Genomic DNA, 19,144 nt, shown 5'->3' on the forward strand with positions numbered 1-19,144 from the left:
AATAATTCGATAAAGTACCCATCCAACGCGCCTGAAAACAAAAAAAGCGACGACCACCATCATCACGACTCGATAATGGGTCCACGACGGACCGAAACGTCGTCATTTCCTGAACAAATCCACAAGGGCCGTGATGAGGGTTCGAACCTACGTCCGGGATGATCCCAGACGCGTCTTGGTCTGGTTTCCTCATTTTCTGATGTGTGGGTTGGGAGTGTCATGTTCAGCCTCGTTATTGTGACTCGCGTTCTGCAAGTTGATTAGGATTCGACTGTGATGGATTGTTATGTGTTGGTGTGTTAATTGTGGCGCTAAGCTTTCCAAAGTTTGCCCAAGTTGCTGCTTGTTCTCTCGGACAGCTTCAGTAGATCAGTCAAGCCGCTAATCTATATACTGATTGATGCTCTGTGACTTTTACATCACAACTCCCGTCTAGAAAGCAAGCAAGAGATTTGTAATTTTGACTTTAAGTTTCAATTACAATTTCTGACAGTAAAATTTCAACAGAATTTATTATACGGTATTTATCTATCTGTAAGAGAGAGAGTGTCTGTCTGTACAAGGTTGGAGACCAGGAGGCATGGCAGGATGTGCAGAATACCCCCGTTAAAGAGCAGAGGTGCAACAGGTACTCTGAGAGAGAACTCTAGCAACATCAGAGGCCCGAGACTTTTCAACGCTCTCCTGCTACACATAAGGGACATAACTGGCCGATCTCTCACTGTATTCAAGAGAGAACTCGACAAACACCTCCAAAGAATACCTGATCAACCAGGCTGTGAATCATACGTCAGGCTGTGAGCAGCGGCGTCCAACAGCCTGGTTGACCAGTCCAGCAACCAGGAGTCCTGGTCGGGGACATTGTGATTTGTGATTGTATGACAAGTCATTGGGTGGTTATGGTCATCCCCCTATGCCCCTCTTTATGGAGAATCGGCTCCTACTCCTAATCCCAGATACTCCTGTGAAGTCTGAAATGCTGGCTTGAGTGTCCATAGTGTGTTTTTGAGAGATTTTTTCAGCTAATATCGATGTTGTAACAACGTCAGTAACGTAACAGTAGCGACAAGTAACCGTTGTCTTGTGCCAGCAGGCGAGGTAACAGTAGTAACACTGAGAACACACACAGTACACAGTGTTGTGCTCATTACAACACAACTCTCGTGTACATCAACACTGGCGGCGGTGTACGAACGTGTGTAGGTGAACGAACGTCTGAAGGAGTACGACTGAAGGTGTACGAACCCGTGAACCACTGATCAAAGTGAGCAGGAAACAAGAGAATGGTTATAAAAGTCTGCTGCTCTCTAGTATCTCTCTGCTCTCTTAAGCTAAGAGCAGAACAAACTAAACCAAAGTGATTAATGAAGGAGACGATGCATATCACGTCAGCTGGTCAGTGCATCAGAGAACAAAGAGTTCTTGGTGTTCACAACAAACGATCTCTCTTTGTTCTGCCTCCCAACCACTTGGGCTGGACGGTAGAGCGATGGGTCTCGCTTCATGCAGGTCGGCGTTCAATCCCCGACCGTCCAAATGGCTGGGCATCATTCCTTTCCCCTCCCGTCCCCCACGTCCCATCCCAAATCCTTATCCTGATCCATTCTAAGTGCTATATAGTCGTGATGGCTTGTCGCTTTCTTTCTCCTGATAGTTCCCTTCCCTTCCTTGTTCTGCGCGGAGAGGCGGGGCTGAGGTGCGCGGCGCACGGAGCAGCCCGCCCTCCTAAAGTTTCCCATCGTCAAGAAACTGTCGTATGGGACAAAACGGGACAGTATGTACATTTCTCGAGCCACTACCGTTTTTTAGTACCACAGTTTTTGGCCTTATGTAAAGAAGTCTGTGAGCAGATTTCCAGATGTGACTAGTACTAGGCTTATCGACTTGAAAATGGTCCAGGACGGACCGAAACGTCGTCGTCCCTTCACTTTCTAGTGTGTGGTTTGGTCAACATATTTCAGCCAGGTTATTGTGACTCCTCGTCCGCACAGGCTTATGCTGGGCTACAGGTGTCCCTGGCAGGGTGCGCCACCTGCTCTTGTACATCTGGAAAAGTGAAAACTTTGTCAGAAACTTCTCTCGTACCCTTTATCATTATTTAATCCATTGTAATTTATAAACAACCATGAATTTATAGACAAGTCTTATCACTAATGTTCGAGAAACGTTGAGGTGTTTAAACGGAGATGGTATAATAGCAGACACCATGGCCAGGTGTCCCAGTTTAGCCTGGTGCACGTAGTGTAGATACTTGTTTCTTCTACCACAGACGTGGCCACACATTTACAATGCTAACCAGCATATATACATTTTCTGTGTGTGAGCAGCGTATATACATACTGTGTGTGAGCAGCGTATATACATACTGTGTGTGAGCAGCGTATATACATACTGTGTGTGAGCAGCGTATATACATACTGTGTGTGAGCAGCGTATATACATACTGTGTGTGAGCAGCGTATATACATACTGTGTGTGAGCAGCGTATATACATACTGTGTGTGAGCAGCGTATATACGCTGCTCACACACAGGTGCTGTAGACTACTCTCTCGTAATTGAAATTGAAATTGAAATAAGTTTATTGAGGTAAAATACACACAAAGGGATGAGGTAGTTCAAGCTATTCTGACCCCATTCAGTACATCGTGTTAATACATACATAGACACACATCACAAACAATAAACATATTACCAAACATTCTGAGAGATAAACATATACATTCCTCCTTAACACAAGTAGTATGGTATCAGACGTACACACAAATACTTTTATGACCTAGGTATACTGCATAGACAACTCTCGCCTAACATTCTTAGCTCATGAATTCATCATCGTACACTGAACTCATATTATATGCTCATGGATCTCTAACTAACTTCGTAGGATCACAGATTTGTTTTAATAAGCCAACACAGGTTCGGTGTCTGAGCCCCCACTGTGACTGGTCTACCTTCCACCCCCACCCACTGGATGGGTATGTTGTGCGAGACATACAAATTGAATCGAAATGTAAACTGTTCAGTATGAATTATCTAAAAATAAAGAAAAATTGGGCTTGTTTATGAACCCACTCTGTGACTGATCCCTCTGTCACCATCCTCGGGATGGGCATGGTGATTAAATAAACCAATTTAACTGAACTATAGCTGTAGACTGTAACTGTAGCTATATATATATATGTTAATAAACTCCACATAACTAGCTCTACAATACTGTAATTTGCTTAGCTCAAGGAATATTGTGGTTCACCTTCTGGGCCCACTACGTGGCTCTGTGACCTTTCCACTGCTGCTCACACGATGAACATGAAACTTATAATTAATTGACTAAACAGAAAAGTGTAAGGTAGTGTCCTGAGTACATAGGAAATCAGTCCTATTTACGGAGCGTCAAGATAACATTCTCCCGGAGCAAACGCCGTGTGCCAGAGGATCACTAGAGCGTGCAGGAAGAACAAGGATAATTTTGGTGGATGTGGAGGACCAGCACAGGATGTTATCTAACCCCCATGTGATATATTATGCTCAGGTAACGTTGAGTCAACGTTGATTTGATGATACATCAACGTTGTTTTCCCAGACTGGCCCCTGGAAGTGACCCATTGTCCCAGCTGGTGAGGGAGACGTCGCCACTCAGCTCCTCTCGCCAAGTTGTCGTCTTGGGACTTAATGACTTATACGTTCAGGCGCCTGTGTAGTGTCTCTGTGTAGTGTCTCGCGTTGAGTTTGAAAGGAAGTTGCTGGACGAGTTTGGAACCTTCGTGATAAACTACAAGACTCACATGGAATCCACTTACATTTGTGGTGATGATAGAAAACGGAGATCCGGGTCAAGCGGACCTGCACCAAAGAATACGGTGCCGAAATTGGTCCTAGAACAAAGTAGTGTAAAGTCACCCAGCATGACTGCCATGCCGATTGAATATGCTGGAAAGAGAGAAATTGTGCAGAGAGACGACACAAACTTAAAGGTAAAAATGAAACGAGTAAGAATGGTGAACGATACAGAGAATGCAAGAACTGACAACGAAGACATAAACCCGTGCACCACAGGTGTTGGGGCTGACGTTGATGAGGTCAACACAGTGCTGGACCCCGCCACTACTGGCACGCACGCAAGTGTGCTCCCTTACAGCCCCTCTCCTGGAAGTTTGTCAGCATCCGGCCCCCAGAGTGTGCAAGCCACAAGGAAACTCGTCGCCAAGTCATCCACCATGTTTAACCAAGTGCCACATTACGCCAACATCGTGCGTAGATCACCTGAGCAGTGGAAAAGCTTTACGCAAGAGATAGCAGAGAAAGCCAGCAAGTTCCAGCAACAGATACTGACCAAGTGGGAACGAGCAGACCCTGAAATCGTTCATCCAAGAGATACTCAATGCGACTTGCAAAACCTTAGTGTCCGACGTTATTCCGGATCTGATCGGCGACCTACGTCTAGAAGAACCAGCTCACCGCCTGTCCCAGCCACCCCGCCACCTCTCCCAGCCACCCCGCCACCTCTCCCAGCCATCCCACCATCTGTCCTAGAGAGTCTCCCGTTGTTGGTGTCTCCGCCTTTGAACTACGCTCGTGAAAGGGCTAACTGCAACACAATCAATCAGCACGAGGAAGAGAGCTGGAGTATGGACTTCGTTCAGTGTGTCAAGTCAAAGGATCACCCCGCCTCCAGAGGTGCCACACACGAGTTACATGTCCACAACACACATGACAAAGGTGCCGTTAATCCTTCCATCTTCTCGGCATACACATATGAAGCAGAAACAACGTGTGTGAAAAATACAACATCTCCTCTAATACGTGAAATAACAAGGACTCAAAATCAAGGTCACCAGAGTATTAATAACAGAAAACTTGTCTCAAATCCATTACAGCCTCCACAGTGCTCATCATCTGTTAAGGGTCAACACTCTCTCCACGTGATGGGAAACACCAGGGTGGCCCTTCACGCCTGCCCCACCGATGACAGTCTTCCACTTATTTGTGATCACCCAACAGCTTCTGGCGGCCAGACCAGCAATTCTTACCTGACGGGAGAGGCACTGATTCCACCACAACCTTTCACACTAAAAACTCAGAGACCATCAGCTTCCTCTGGTCTAAGACGAGGAGGATCTCAACCATCTACGACCGGTCTCAAGCGAGTAGGATCTCAACCCTCTACGACCGGTCTCAAGCGAGTAGGATCTCAACCCTCTACGACCGGTCTCAAGCGAGTAGGATCTCAACCCTCTACGACCGGTCTCAAGCGAGTAGGATCTCAACCCTCTACGACCGGTCTCAAACGAGTAGGATCCCAACCATCTTCGTCCGGACTCAAGCGAGTAAGATCTCAAGAATCCGTGAGTGCCTTAAACCGGGTAGGACCTCAGATATCTTTGCCTCGCATCAAGCAAGTAGTGTATCCGCCATCTGTGTGTTTTCTCAAGCGGTTAGCATTTCAACCAACAACGTCTAGCTTCAAGCATGTACTAACAGGTTGCAAGAAGGAAATAGATCTTGCATCTCAGACGTCCGTTCGTGGGGTGAAATGTGCAGGTCATGATTCACTCTCGTCTCTGGAGGACCTGACACAAGAGGGAAAAGCTCGCAGATGTCTGCCTGCTGATAGAAGCATCCATGTTGACTGGCCCCCCTTCGAACACTCAAGCTGCCGTCTAGACAGTGAAAGCTTAGTCTGCACCGAAAACATCTACACGGAGCTACCCAACAGACATGCTAAGAAAGGCATGTCTTGTGAGGACGAACACACGACGCCAGATGATCGACAGAGTTCTCTAGAAGTTAGTGACTTTATGGTGGAGGACGTCAAGGTAGCTCTGTCTAGTGTCAGAAGACTGCAGAGCGCGCGTGATAGTCAATATTTAGTAGAGTGGGAGCGTCCAGTGTGTGCTCCATACACGAGCACTGCTCCTCAGCACCAAGAAGAACGCAGCCCGCCAAGGTACCGTAGAGCTAGACGCGCTGGGAGTTATCGTAATATTGATGTCTTGCGCAGGTACCAGGATAATAACACTGATCTAAGATACAAGCGCTTTAGTACCCATTTAAAGAGGAGTCAGAGCTTTTCTTCACCAAAAGTTACAAGCTTTGCTAATAGATTTCCTTGTGATAACGTTTATTTTAAAAAACTGAATAGCTACGGTGACTCCCTTCCACGTATCTGCATGACAGAACCAAAATTGTGTGCAGATAAGAGCTCGATGTCCACACAGACGACTCCAACTCTGCGCAGGAGACCTTTCCACGATTCCTTCTACAAGGCTGACAAAGCAGGTTGCGACCCATCTGACAAGCCCCGGGAGGAGCTCCAAGTACCAGCGGTGTCGTCCTCCTCGGCGGCGCTACTCTCCAAGAACAAACAGGCGCGCAGAGCCCCTGGCCGTCCAAATGAATACAAATCTGTTAGCTTTACAAGCGTGGGAGCGCCCTCTGACCCAAAGTTAAGGAAGGGGCCTGAGCCTCAGTCTGTCTTGTGGCCGGCCAGTAGCGTACCCAACATGTGGCACCCTGGGCCCTACAACTCTAGGCACTGCCACGCTAGGGACTGTGACTTTGAACGCTGCGACTCTAGGCACTGCGACCTTAAGGATTGCGACTATAGGCGTTGCGACCCAGAACTTCATGATCCGAACTCCAGTCTCCATCGCTCAATAAGCCTCGAGAGCGTCTTTTCTGCTCCCTTCTCCTTGGGTTACCTCGACAATGCCACTCTTGCCTCCCGTAAAGTCAAGAGCCACGAAAGTACCTTGAGTGCTGGCTTCTCCTGGGACCACCATGACTACGAGGAAGTAGAGCCCACGTGGCACAACCACAGCAGTGGCTCAGTGCCGCACAACCCATCCAGAGTTGGTGTCAGAGAGCAGTTTCAGACGAATGAGCTCTTTAGGCTCCAAAATCTACAGGAAAAATCTTTGAAAATGAGGACAATCAAGTGTCTCTCTGTCAAGAAAGAAGGGAAATCGCCACAGAATACATCTCACTCCAGTCTGCCTGAGCCGCTTCAGTGGACCCAAGAGTTACCTGATAGTGACCTCATCGAAGGCGCCCAACCCCCGAGTGTCCCTGAAGCCGTAGACAGCCACACTCCAAGCCTCTTCCAGAAACGATTTGGAACAGGAGTGGAGGCTGGCAGACAAGGTGAGCGGTTGCTATCATATGTTCGCTTTCTCTTTAACCATTTCTTGCCAGCGAATTAAACTACCACACACAAGGTATTGCAAACATCAACCCCCTCCTTCCCCCCCCCCTCTCTCTCTCTCTCTCTCTCTCTCTCTCTCTCTCTCTCTCTCTCTCTCTCTCTCTCTCTCTCTCTCTCTCTCTCTCTCTCTCTCTGTCTCTGTCTCTCTCTCTCTCTCTCTCTCTCTCTCTCTCTCTCTCTCTCTCTCTCTCTCTCTCTCTCTCTCTCTCTGTCTCTGTCTCTGTCTCTGTCTCTGTCTCTCTCTCTCTCTCTCTCTCTCTCTCTCTCTCTCTCTCTCTCTCTCTCTCTCTCTCTCTCTCTCTCTCTCTCTCTCTCTCTCTCTCTCTCTCTCTCTCTCTCTCTTTCTCACACACACACACACACACACACACACACACACACACATATAGGAATTTCTTTAAGTACTTTCGTATATTAATAATACATCTTCAGAAGGAATCATTCCTTCTGAAGATGTATCGACCACTCCCTTCGTGCTCATAACTCTTCACATTATTCATCACGTGATACTTGAAGCTTCGATCATGACTCGCACGCACAACTGGATGCAGGAGAAGCACATTTGCACATTGCAAGTGTGGGAACGTTTTCACCGGCTGCCCTGAAAGGACCACTTGAAGCATGAGAGAGAGAGAGAGAGAGAGAGAGAGAGAGAGAGAGAGAGAGAGAGAGAGAGAGAGAGAGAGAGAGAGAGAGAGAGAGAGAGAGAGAGAGATAAGATAGCGTGTTGGCCTCCTTAGATCACCACACACCTTCCTCGCCCCCATGGCTGAAGAGGTCCTCAGTGGGGTGAATTTCGAGTCCCCATTTAGCTCCGGTTTCCGCCCCATTCTCCTGCAGACACCTGCCTCTGGTTAATGAGTAGTTTACAGTGTTTTGAATCGTGTTGAGACTTTTCTTTTCTTTAATTTGGGGGTAGTTTTAGCGTTGTTAGTTTAATATTTTTAATTTCAGATTTTTTTTTTTTGGTTTGTATTTGAATTTTAGTGTATTCATTTATTTATGTGATTTTAGTTGTAATTTTTTCGGCAATAATGACCTTGTAACAGTGGCCCCCTTCCTCCCCCCCAACTTCATCCACCTCTTCCACTGTGTCTCCTTCTGTTCCCCCTCTTCCACTGTGTCTCCTCCTGTTCCTCTCCCTCCCCCTCTTTCCCAGCCTCCTCTCCCTTCTCTTCTCAAGCCTTGTTTCATTGTATAGTTCCTTCACCATTATCAAGCCTTACTTCTTCCTGATTTCCCCCTCACTATCCCTACCTTCACCCCCTCCACCTCACCATCCCCACCCGTCACCGCCGGTCATCCACCCATTCCTTCCCCACCTTCCCCTTTATTCCCACCACCCCCACCCTCACCTGCCCTCCCCCCTCCCACTCCCCTCCCTCCCACCCTAGGGAATAACGGTGTCTCATGGTAAGAGTTTTACGTCCCAAACAAAGAAGTTTTTCTTTAAAATTGGCTGTTACCTGTGTGTGTGTGTGTGTGTGTGTGTGTGTGTGTGTGTGTGTGTGTGTGTGTGTGTGGGTGTGTGTGTGTGTGTGTGTGTGTGTGTGTGTGTGTGTGTGTGTGTGTGTGTGTGTGTGTGTGTGTGACGAGCATGACCTGGGAAACATTACAAGGTGTAATGGTCAGTCCTGTTCTACATTATAAATGTTCCTACTTGTAAATGTACTATGTAAATTGTTCATGTTTTTTTTTTTTAATGTTCTTCGTTTACCTAACTTAACACCTAAACTTCACCTAACAGCCTTGAGAAAATGTTCCTTAACATTATTTGGAGGAAACACTGATTCTCATTATTACTCTTATCTTCTTTCTCATTCTTTAATATCTTGTTTCTTGCGATTCCCTTCCTCCTCCCTTCTCGTATCCCCCTTCCTCTTTCCCTTGTCTTCCCCCCTTCCTCCTTCCCTCGTCTTCCCCCTTCCTCCTTCCCTCGTCTTCCCCCTTCCTCCTACCCTCGTCTTCCCCCTTCCTCCTCCCCTCGTCTTCCCCCTTCCTCCTTCCCTCGTCTTCCCCCTTCCTCCTCCCCTCGTCTTCCCCCTTCCTCCTCCCCTCGTCTTCCCCCTTCCTCCTTCCCTCGTCTTCCCCCTTCCTCCTTCCCTCGTCTTCCCCCTTCCTCCTACCCTCGTCTTCCCCCTTCCTCCTTCCCTCGTCTTCCCCCTTCCTCCTCCCCTCGTCTTCCCCCTTCCTCCTCCCCTCGTCTTCTCACTGGTATATTTCCTGCTGCGGAAGGCGCCGTGGGCCGGCCAGGCTGCCGCAGAGGACATAACAACACCCATTATAAGAGTTGTGGTGAAGAGGATCTGATCAACCTGGCTGTGGTCCCTGTCTTTGGGCTCATGTGTGTGTATGTGGAGGATGTTTTGTTATCAATCCAAACAAGAATGTAAATCCAGGGGCTTTTAACGTAAACTTATTAGAGTGTAGTTTTGTGGTTGATGGGGACGCGGGTGTGCGCTGGTAGGATTGGTTGCTGGACGCGGTTGTGGTCCCTCTCGCTCAAGCTGCAAACTCTCCTCGACGAGCAGAATCTTGAGATTTTTTTTACTTCATGTATTCATTAATAACGGTACATTTGTAATTTTATTTTTCATGTTCTAGACATTAACAGACTAGTCAGTAAATTGACACACACATCGACTTGAGAATGGTCCAGGACGGACCGAAACGCCGTCGTCCCTTCATCTTCTAGTGTGTGGTCTGGTCAACTTACTTTAGCCACGTTATTGTGACTCCTCGCCTGCATAGTCAGTAAATTATACATATTTCCCCATACTTTAATATGACTTTGTTCAAACTCGTGAGACAATCAGTAAGAGCCACGAGGAGCATTCGAACCCGCACACTGGGGGTTCTCCCAAGCACACGCCTTCTAGACCGCTGTGCCACCGACATGATTAATGGTCAATACTTTTTGATGGGCGACCACCAGGTTAATAGTATCCTCAAGGACTGTAATAACCTGAAGGTTAATAACAGCCTCTACTCTGGCCTGGACGCTCCTAACAATACAATGAGTTTCTTGGCACAAACTACTCTACCTTCCCCCCCCCCCCAACCCCACTACTCCAGTCCTGGTTGTGTACACTAAGACGCAGCTGTGAGGGTACAACAACATGTTGTTAAAGTTGTTGACTTGCTGTTACGTTGTGGCGCGTGTAGAGGGTCGACAGAAGGAGGTCAGGGCTGTCTACACGGTGAGTGAGCCGGTCCTGACCTGACCTGTCTCTGGTGCTTCCTGGGTCACCCTGATGACAGAGGCAGCACTCACAATACGCACGCACGCACTCACTCACGGACACACGCACGCACGCACGCACTCACTCACGAACACACGCACACACGCACGCACATACACACACTAATATAATACTCATATACATGGAGCTGAATAACCTAACTCGGCTCGTGTTTGGCCCGAGGTCTGAACTACAACACGTGTCCACTGAGTGAGGGGACTACGGTCCACAGAGGAGACCGTAGTCCACAAAGTGAGGGGACTATGGCTCCCCCTAATTACCCCTAACAGACAAGCAAGACGCGGAAAAACGGGAAGAGTTGAGACACTGCAAGTGTCTCCACTCCCAGAAGAAGAGCGGGAGTGTGGTGTGTGTGGTTGTGGCAGTCTTGGGGTGGAACATATGGCCCAGTGCAGGCGGCCAGGCGCATAATAATGAACACAGAATAACACCGTTAAAGGAATACCGCTGCGGGGGCCGCCACAACCATCGCCAGCGATCATTGCTCCAAACCATCGTTAATACCACTAGTTCCACCACCACAACTACTACCATTATTTCCAGCCGCCACCATAATTACTTCACCTTCATTAGCCATCACGACCGCGACCGTCGCTACTCAACACGTGTGTCGTGGCAAGCAGAGCGTCCACGACACACTCCCTCACCCTACGGATTAGTATATAAATGTTCCCTCCCTCCCTTCCCCTACCTTAGGTGTATGTGGACAGGAGTGGCTGGGTGGACAGACTGTACTGTAGAGTGGGTGTTGTGGGCGGCCTGGCCACAGCACCCAGCCAGAGTGGGTGTTGTGGGGGGCCTGGCCACAACACACAGCCAGAGTGGGTGTTGTGGGCGGCCTGGCCACAGCACATAGCCAGAGTGGGTGTTGTGGGCGGCCTGGCCACAGCACACAGCCAGAGTGGGTGTTGTGGGGGGCCTGGCGACAGCACCCAGCCAGAGTGGGTGTTGTGTGGGGCCTGGCCACAGCACACAGCCAGAGTGGGTGTTGTGGGGGGCCTGGCCACAACACACAGCCAGAGTGGGTGTTGTGTGGGGCCTGGCGACAGCACCCAGCCAGAGTGGGTGTTGTGGGCGGCCTGGCCACAACACACAGCCAGAGTGAGTGTTGTGGGGGGCCTGGCGACAGCACCCAGCCAGAGTGGGTGTTGTGGGCGGCCTGGCCACAGCACCCAGCCAGAGTGGGTGTTGTGGGCGGCCTGGCGACAGCACCCAGCCAGAGTGGGTGTTGTGGGGGGCCTGGCTACAGCACCCAGCCAGAGTGGGTGTTGTGGGCGGCCTGGCTACAGCACCCAGCCAGAGTGGGTGTTGTGGGCGGCCTGGCCACAGCACCCAGCCAGAGTGGGTGTTGTGGGCGGCCTGGCCACAGCACCCAGCCAGAGTGGGTGTTGTGGGCGGCCTGGCTACAACACCCAGAGTGGGTGTTGTGGGGGGCCTGGCGACAGCACCCAGCCAGAGTGGGTGTTGTGGGTGGCCTGGCCACAGCACCCAGCCAGAGTGGGTGTTGTGGGCGGCCTCGCTACAACACCCAGAGTGGGTGTTGTGGGCGGCCTGGCCACAACACACAGCCAGAGTGGGTGTTGTGGGCGGCCTGGCCACAGCACGCAGCCAGCCAGGCCGGACACCAGCTGACTCCCCCGCCTCAGTGTAAGCCCCGACGCGGTCCTGTCGCGGACCGGCTTCCACCGCCACTGTCCCTCGCCTCGCGCTGCACTCGTTCCCCGTCGACCCGCCACAGTGTCAAGGTGCTTGCGCTCTACAGCTCTGAAATCTATCCTCAGTGTTCATTTTTTATATCGGTGTTACAGTTTAGATTGAAATGTAAGTGTGTTACAGAATAATTACCACAGAGCAGAGCCTAAGTGTGAGTCGGTCTCCGTATAGCGGCTGACATGACTGGAAGCTCAGTAGACGTGATATCTACGGTGTACAGGCCATCCAACACTCCTGTACAGCACTTCAGTAATGTGCTGAGCGGTACGAGTGATTCTTCTCAGCACATCAGTCATGTGCTCAGTGCACGAGTGAACCACTGATCCCGGGTCCTTTTCGCCCAGTCCAGCCTGCATGACAAGGTTGTCTTTCTTTCCTAGTTAGTTTCGTAAAGAGAAAGACTTCGCTTGTCGCCATGGCGGTATCAGACCAAGAGATTGACCAGCTCTATGCAGCACGATATCGACTGGACCAGCTGTTTCAGAACAGTCCTGAATTTCAGGACAGCCTTGAGAACAGTAGTACTGTAAACTCTCCGTCTGCAATGTCACATAAATCACACAGGTCTCACCGAACTCATAGGTCCCACAGATCTGACCGGTCTCATAGGTCCCACAGATCTGACCGGTCTCATAGTCAGGTCAGAACGTCTCGTCAGAAAGATGATCATAATCCCAATCCGGAGGGTGTTCGGTCGCCCAAGGGGTCTCTTCGTCGGAGGAAACATGAAGCCAGCCCATCGGGCGCCTCCTCCCCTCACTGGCCCCAGGATGACGGGCTCCAGAAGAATAACTGTGAGGGCAACAGCCCGAAGGTGGACCCTGTTCCTGCTCGGCGACCCCAACCCCTTTTCCAGCCTGGCTTCTCTTACATCTACCCTAACGTAGACGGTAATGCACCCGTAGACAAACATCCAGTTCGCCGCTATTCTTTCTTGGGGCCGTCGACGAAGCTTCTCTCCGACACAGCTCTACCCTTTAAAGGCAAGTTGGAATATTTCGACCGTCTGTCTCGGGGGTCTACGCCAGAGCCTGCAGCTCCGTTCTCCCAGAGTCACAGAAGAGTTGCCTCTACCCACATAACAACCGCTCCCACTCACTATTGCGATAATAAAAACAAGCCACAAGCAGATAGAAATTCTGCTAGATTCGAATTAGCTAGAGTGCAACAGGCTAAACCTCCAGACTCTCCTTCATCAAGGAGCACTCGGGCATTAGATGAAAATCCTCATTTCTCAAAGAATGTGGACGGTTCGACGTCCCCGGTACCTAAAAGAAGCCCTCATGAGAACAGTACTGCGAGTCCTGCACCCTCTCTTCAGGCAGAACTTGATGAAAGGCTACTGAAGAGACATAAGTGTTTGCCAGGTGCCTGGAAGCTGGTAATGCCAACTAATGAGGCGTCACCTGTGCATCGACGGCAGATGCTACTGCAGGTGAGCTACAAGGAAAACAAGGACTCGCCACACCCGAGCCCAGCCACAAGTGTCAGTCTGAGGGTCTGCAAAGATAACTGTGGGGACGACCAGTCCAGTGACGCTACTGGCGGTAACCTGAGTAGAATAAGTACTTTTGCAGAAATAAAGAAAAACGAACAGGATTCCAGACATGAAAGAGAATACAGGAGCCAAAGCTTCAATGTGCCCGGAGAAAATGGACGTCCTTCTGGGAGGAGGGACTCTGAGAGAACTGCAAGAAAGTCTTCGCAAGAACCAAAGAGTAATTTACAGCGACACGAAAACAGTCCCATGGGTCACATTGCTCGTAAAAGTCTAGCTGTTGGACAGGCTAAAATCAGCGATTCAGTTAACCAAATTACAGAATCTATGTCTCAGTTGAGGAGGACTTTAAGCAAAGGAGTCGGCCGGTCACTGACTCGGTCGTTTAGTAAGTCCATCAGCAAGTCCCTTGCCAGAAAGTATAAGCGACAGTTCAATGACGACCCAGACGCCTCGTTTCGCAGGGAACAGAAGAATAAACCAACGCTTTCTGACACGTTTAGCACCTTGAGGAGGAGCCAGGGTATGAACCCTAACAGAACCCACTACCAGGCGCTCTTCGGCGACGCCTGTGACAGAGATCGGGAGAGGAAGGGCGCGGAGACTAACAGCATTTCGGATATTCACCGATTCTTCCACAGTCACGATACTGAGGGAGACTCAAGGTCTCAGAAGTCCTACAAGTCATCCTCCCTGCCACACCCCGTCGACGCCTCCGTCAGGGAGGCAGTCTCCCTGCGTGAGAAACACCCGGAGAAGTTCTGGACCTTCACCACTAGTGTTGTCCTTCCTGACTATGAGCCCAAGAGAGGTATGATTCCACATGCTCAGTTCCACAACTAATATATTTTCACCACTTTTACTTATTTAAAAGTATTATTGTATCTGTATACTCAGACACGCGTGTATATCATACTCTGGCTGCGACACCTGCACATCATAATATGCTATATCTGAGCACTATCGGTTATACTTCTATACCACCAGCCCATCCTCCTAAAATTATAGCATGGAAAGAAAAAACTTTGTTGTCAAAAATACAAAAAATGGGTTTGCAGCCAGGAATGTTCACCTTATGTACTGGAAATTTTGTAGAGGACACGAATAAATAAACCAGAAACCAAATTTAAACATTACTAGGGGCCCTAGTATAGTATATGTATATATTATATCTAGTTTTTTATACCGTATATTAGGCCTAGGATTACTTGGACAGGTTAGGTTAAGTTATTTAGTTACATTTCCAACTTTTCATTATGCCATTTTGGGAAATTCAGTAATGCAGAAATGTAAACTTTTTGGGGTCCAATAGTTTATTTTTGTACTTTTTGACCAAATAGTCGTTATCAGTACTATCGTCTTAAGATGGACTGCATACGTCATCCTACAAAATACTATCCTTTTACAAAGCATTATATAATTAAATAAGAAGTAAATACGTACCTGTCTCCGGCAATATTGTATATACAAATTACGTAATTCAAATGTTTAATATCCTCTTGTGGTTAAAACTAGAGTGTATTTGAGTTATTATAGCAATTAAAAGTTTTACGTCAGTCTTTAAAAAAGGAGCGAGAAAGTTTCTCTAATTAGAACGTAAATTTAAAATGAAAGTCGGAGAGAATCTTAAATCAAAAGAAATTAAAATCAAGAGAGAAATTAAATCTTTGGAGAGAACAGGTGAACTTGTAGCACTGTCTACTGGCTCTTCTTCATTAATTACTGTTTCTTTCTCTTTTAGGCTTCTCACTATCCATGCATCCGTCTCTTAAGTGTTCCATCAAGAATGTAGCTCGCAGCAGATGTGAACCTCCAGTCATATGTGTAGGTGTCGGACATAAGCTACCTGGACATAGTCAAGGCCCCGTTAGCTGTTCCCTATACCACACCCGTTGTTGCTGTTTTTATAGATTCAGCTACTGGGAACAAAAAGTTCCAAGTAGCACGGGCTATGGTGAGCCCGTAGTGGACTTACCTGGCACAGGAACGGAGCTGTAACTTATACCACACCCGTGAAGTATGTCGTAAAAGCTACAGCTTCCTGAGGTCTCTGCAAGTTAATTAGTTTAGTATAAATCTGGCGTAATTCAGGTGCAGAGGGAACTATTCCACCTTCATGTTGCATTCACTATGTTAGTCCGGTGTTGGTGTGTCTGTACTTGAGAGCCACTGAACCTGTCTTCCGCAGTAATCAAGCCATTCTTTTCAGTTACCCGCGCCATATGGAGTCACCAACTCCCGTTTTCTATTCACCGTCTGTTTTCTTCTGCTTGTAAGAAAACAGGAGACTGGCCGAAGCATACTGAGATATAATTATTTTTGTTTTGTCGGGGACAGGCAGCCAGTGTATGTATATACGTTAGGCTTGTATCGAGCTCCCTGCCCCCAGGGTCGGACTACTGACCCTCCCCAGGTTGCAACTCTGCAACACTTGACTCCGGGGTACTTATTTACTGCTGGGTACAGGGCCATTAGGTGAAGGGAAACGTGACCAACCATTCTGTACCGCTCGGGATTCGAACCCAGGATTCCAGATTAGGAGTCGAGAACGAACCAAAGTGTAGTACAAAGAGAGGGTCAGCGCCCGTTAAACAGTTCTGTGGATCCAAATTTAGCCGCCATATTGCAAAACTTGCTTAGACTTGCAGGAAGGTTCAGGGTTTATAAGGCGTGCACAAAATATTTATGGACGTGTATGTGCCTACAACTTGATACTAAACGTATCTATTATACGCATGCGTGAAAAGTGTTACGAAACCCAATGTTTTTTTCTTCGTAAATACACACTGCAAAATATTATACATATCACTTGTAAAAACTATTTCCATCACATGAGTTAAATACGTTCACTTTTTAAATTTATATGGGTTATTCAAACTTTTGATATGTAAATTATTAAATTATATATTACAGAGCCTAACGTTATGTGGCTTACAAATAGGAGATGTTTATAACAAAGTGAAACATGTAAACGAGTCGCTTGTATTGATGCTAATACAAGCTAATGGGGTGAGAATAGCTTGAGCTACCTCATCCCTTTGTGTGTATTTTACCTCAATAAACTTATTTCAATTTCAATTTCAATACAAGAGAAACACACACAACCACTCACAGGTTTGTCTATCCTACGCTTGAAACACTACAACATCTGTTATGTTACCAGCCAACCTCTTTCATAATTCAAAAACTCTATTTTGGCAATCAGAATTTGAACTCGTCCTCAGACCAAATCTATTACCATGAGAAACCACGACGCTCCCTCCCTCAAACCACCTGGATAGTTATCTATATATTTATGATGGCCTGAAAGCATATTACGGCTCCAGTAATAGTTTACATGTAAACTGGCAAATTAACCTTTGTCGTAAACAGAGATTATCCTCAACTTATAACTTTATTTCAATATACATCGTTCATTTAAAATATAAAATGTATATGCTGAAAACGTTTTCTTTGAAAAATTTGGTTTTCTATAAACAGAATTCGCGGGCACACTGAAGTAGTTTTCGAATTCCATATTTCACATTATTGTCAATAATACACATTATTAACGTAACCAAATGTAATGAAACCTTAACCTAAACCATGGATACAGAGTAGAAAATAACACAAATTATGAAGTCGTTCCTAATCCATTCCTCTGAGAGGATCTCTTCCCTGAGAACAAGTTGAGTTTATCTAGGTCTTTTCTGAATTTAAATTTATCCACGTTCTATCGTTTCTAATTTGTTTCACTTAGCACCAGATTAATACCCCCGCTTGTTATTCCATTTCATAGAGCGCCCCCTTGTCAAAGACACGGCCACCCATCCATCTACTGGGTAAACCCAACAATACTGTGTACATCCTCCACTACACCAGGCCACAAGTCTTGAAAGTTGCTTGATATTTTACATGTTCTGTTAGTGTCTTTATCCAATTCATAGCACAAGATACAACTTTAAATTGATATTCCACCCAACGAGACGAGATAAAAGTTGTCAAGTCTTCAACGGATAGCGAACCTACTAGATTTATCTTTTAAAAATACTCAACTCCACCAGCTGAAATTTGACTTGTGCCATGTTGACCATGTTTTTTTATATTGTTTAATTAGTCATTATTAATACTGATACTAACCCCTAACCAAGCCTAACTTAAACTAACCTAACCAAACCTAACCTTGTTAAATCTAACCTAACCGAACGTAACTTGAATAGACTTACCGTAATGAATCCTATTTTTAATTGAAATTTAACCTTACTTAAGCTGACTATCAAAATCAATATGGCTGAGTGCACGAGTTGGAAAAGGCTCGAAAATTTACGAAATCTAACACTGACTTGATCGCTACAGAGTTCGTAGAGGCCGGTGATGTTGCATTAACGAACTCTGTGTATAACTTAAGAGGTGGTGTTACGATCACTCACACAGGAACTGGACTTCCGTCAGATGGTCTGTAATTGAAGTGCGAGGAAAAATGTGAAATATAATCCTAAAATTCTTACTCATGAAAATAGGTAGAGTGGAAGAGAAAGTTATAAGTGTTTTATCAGCTGTATTGCCAAACAGCGTAGCGCCATGTCGGCCTGAATCCAAATAGTGTAGTTTCCAGTGGGTCTATCCAACCAGTGCAGGAGGACGTGCGTGTATATCAAAAGTAGTCGCAATCTATAGGGTACGATGGGTTAGGTTAACATTCGTATTGAACACTAAAATGGCATTTTGAACATCGCTCTATACATTACATGCTAGTAACTGTGCATTGTTTTTGTAATGTAATTGTGTTTGTGATACGTCTTTGTAATGTAATTCATTATGATTTGGGAACAACAAAGTCAGGAAACATCCGTTTGTAGCGCCCGGTTAGTGATTCCAGGGGGGGGGGGGTAGAAATAGCCTAAGCTACTCTATCTCTTTGAGATGTATTTCTTTCTTGTCTCAATAAACATACTTGAACTTGAAGTGATTCCACCGGCCACCCCCTGCCCCCCCCCCCCTCACTGGAATGTTGTGGGGGAGGTGGCCGTTGGTTGGTAATGAGGCTGCGTCAGCTGTTTATGTATCCCGTAACTGTACCTTCCCATGGCTTGTAAGTTTAATGAGAATTACCCGTCTTCACTACCATGCTGGATAAGATTAGCCGCACTCCTGGTTCCGTAATTACTCGGGATTTTTAATTAGGAACAAGTGAAGAATTAGTTTTACCCAATGATCAATTTTCCACATCGAAACGTTAATTTATTTAGTTTCAAGGTTCATATATTTTGCTTTGGTTATTAGTGCCTGTTTATGTATTTTATTCAACACATTTATGTTTCAGTGTATCTACAGTTAGTTTACCCAGAGCTAACCTTTCCAATTTCTCTGTGAGTTTTTTCATACCAATGATCAGTATATTGTGATCGTCAGTTGCATATATATATATATATATATATATATATATATATATATATATATATATATATATATGTCGTACCTAGTAGCC

General features: G+C 46.8%; 2 protein-coding genes across 2 annotated transcripts in view; both read left to right on the forward strand.

Moving 5' to 3' along the window:
• LOC123759333 (proton channel OtopLc) overlaps window positions 1-19,144 on the forward strand; it is a 108,841-nt gene that overhangs the window by 47,445 nt on the left and 42,252 nt on the right. The window lies entirely within an intron of this gene.
• LOC138370378 (serine/arginine repetitive matrix protein 4-like) lies at window positions 12,012-14,520 on the forward strand. The gene has a single exon (XM_069334730.1). The coding sequence runs from the start codon at window positions 12,595-12,597 to the stop codon at window positions 14,518-14,520; it is 1,926 nt and encodes a 641-aa protein (XP_069190831.1). The 5' UTR covers window positions 12,012-12,594.

The sequence above is a fragment of the Procambarus clarkii genome, chromosome 32 (assembly GCF_040958095.1).
Source record: "Procambarus clarkii isolate CNS0578487 chromosome 32, FALCON_Pclarkii_2.0, whole genome shotgun sequence".
NCBI classification, from domain to species: domain Eukaryota; kingdom Metazoa; phylum Arthropoda; class Malacostraca; order Decapoda; family Cambaridae; genus Procambarus; species Procambarus clarkii.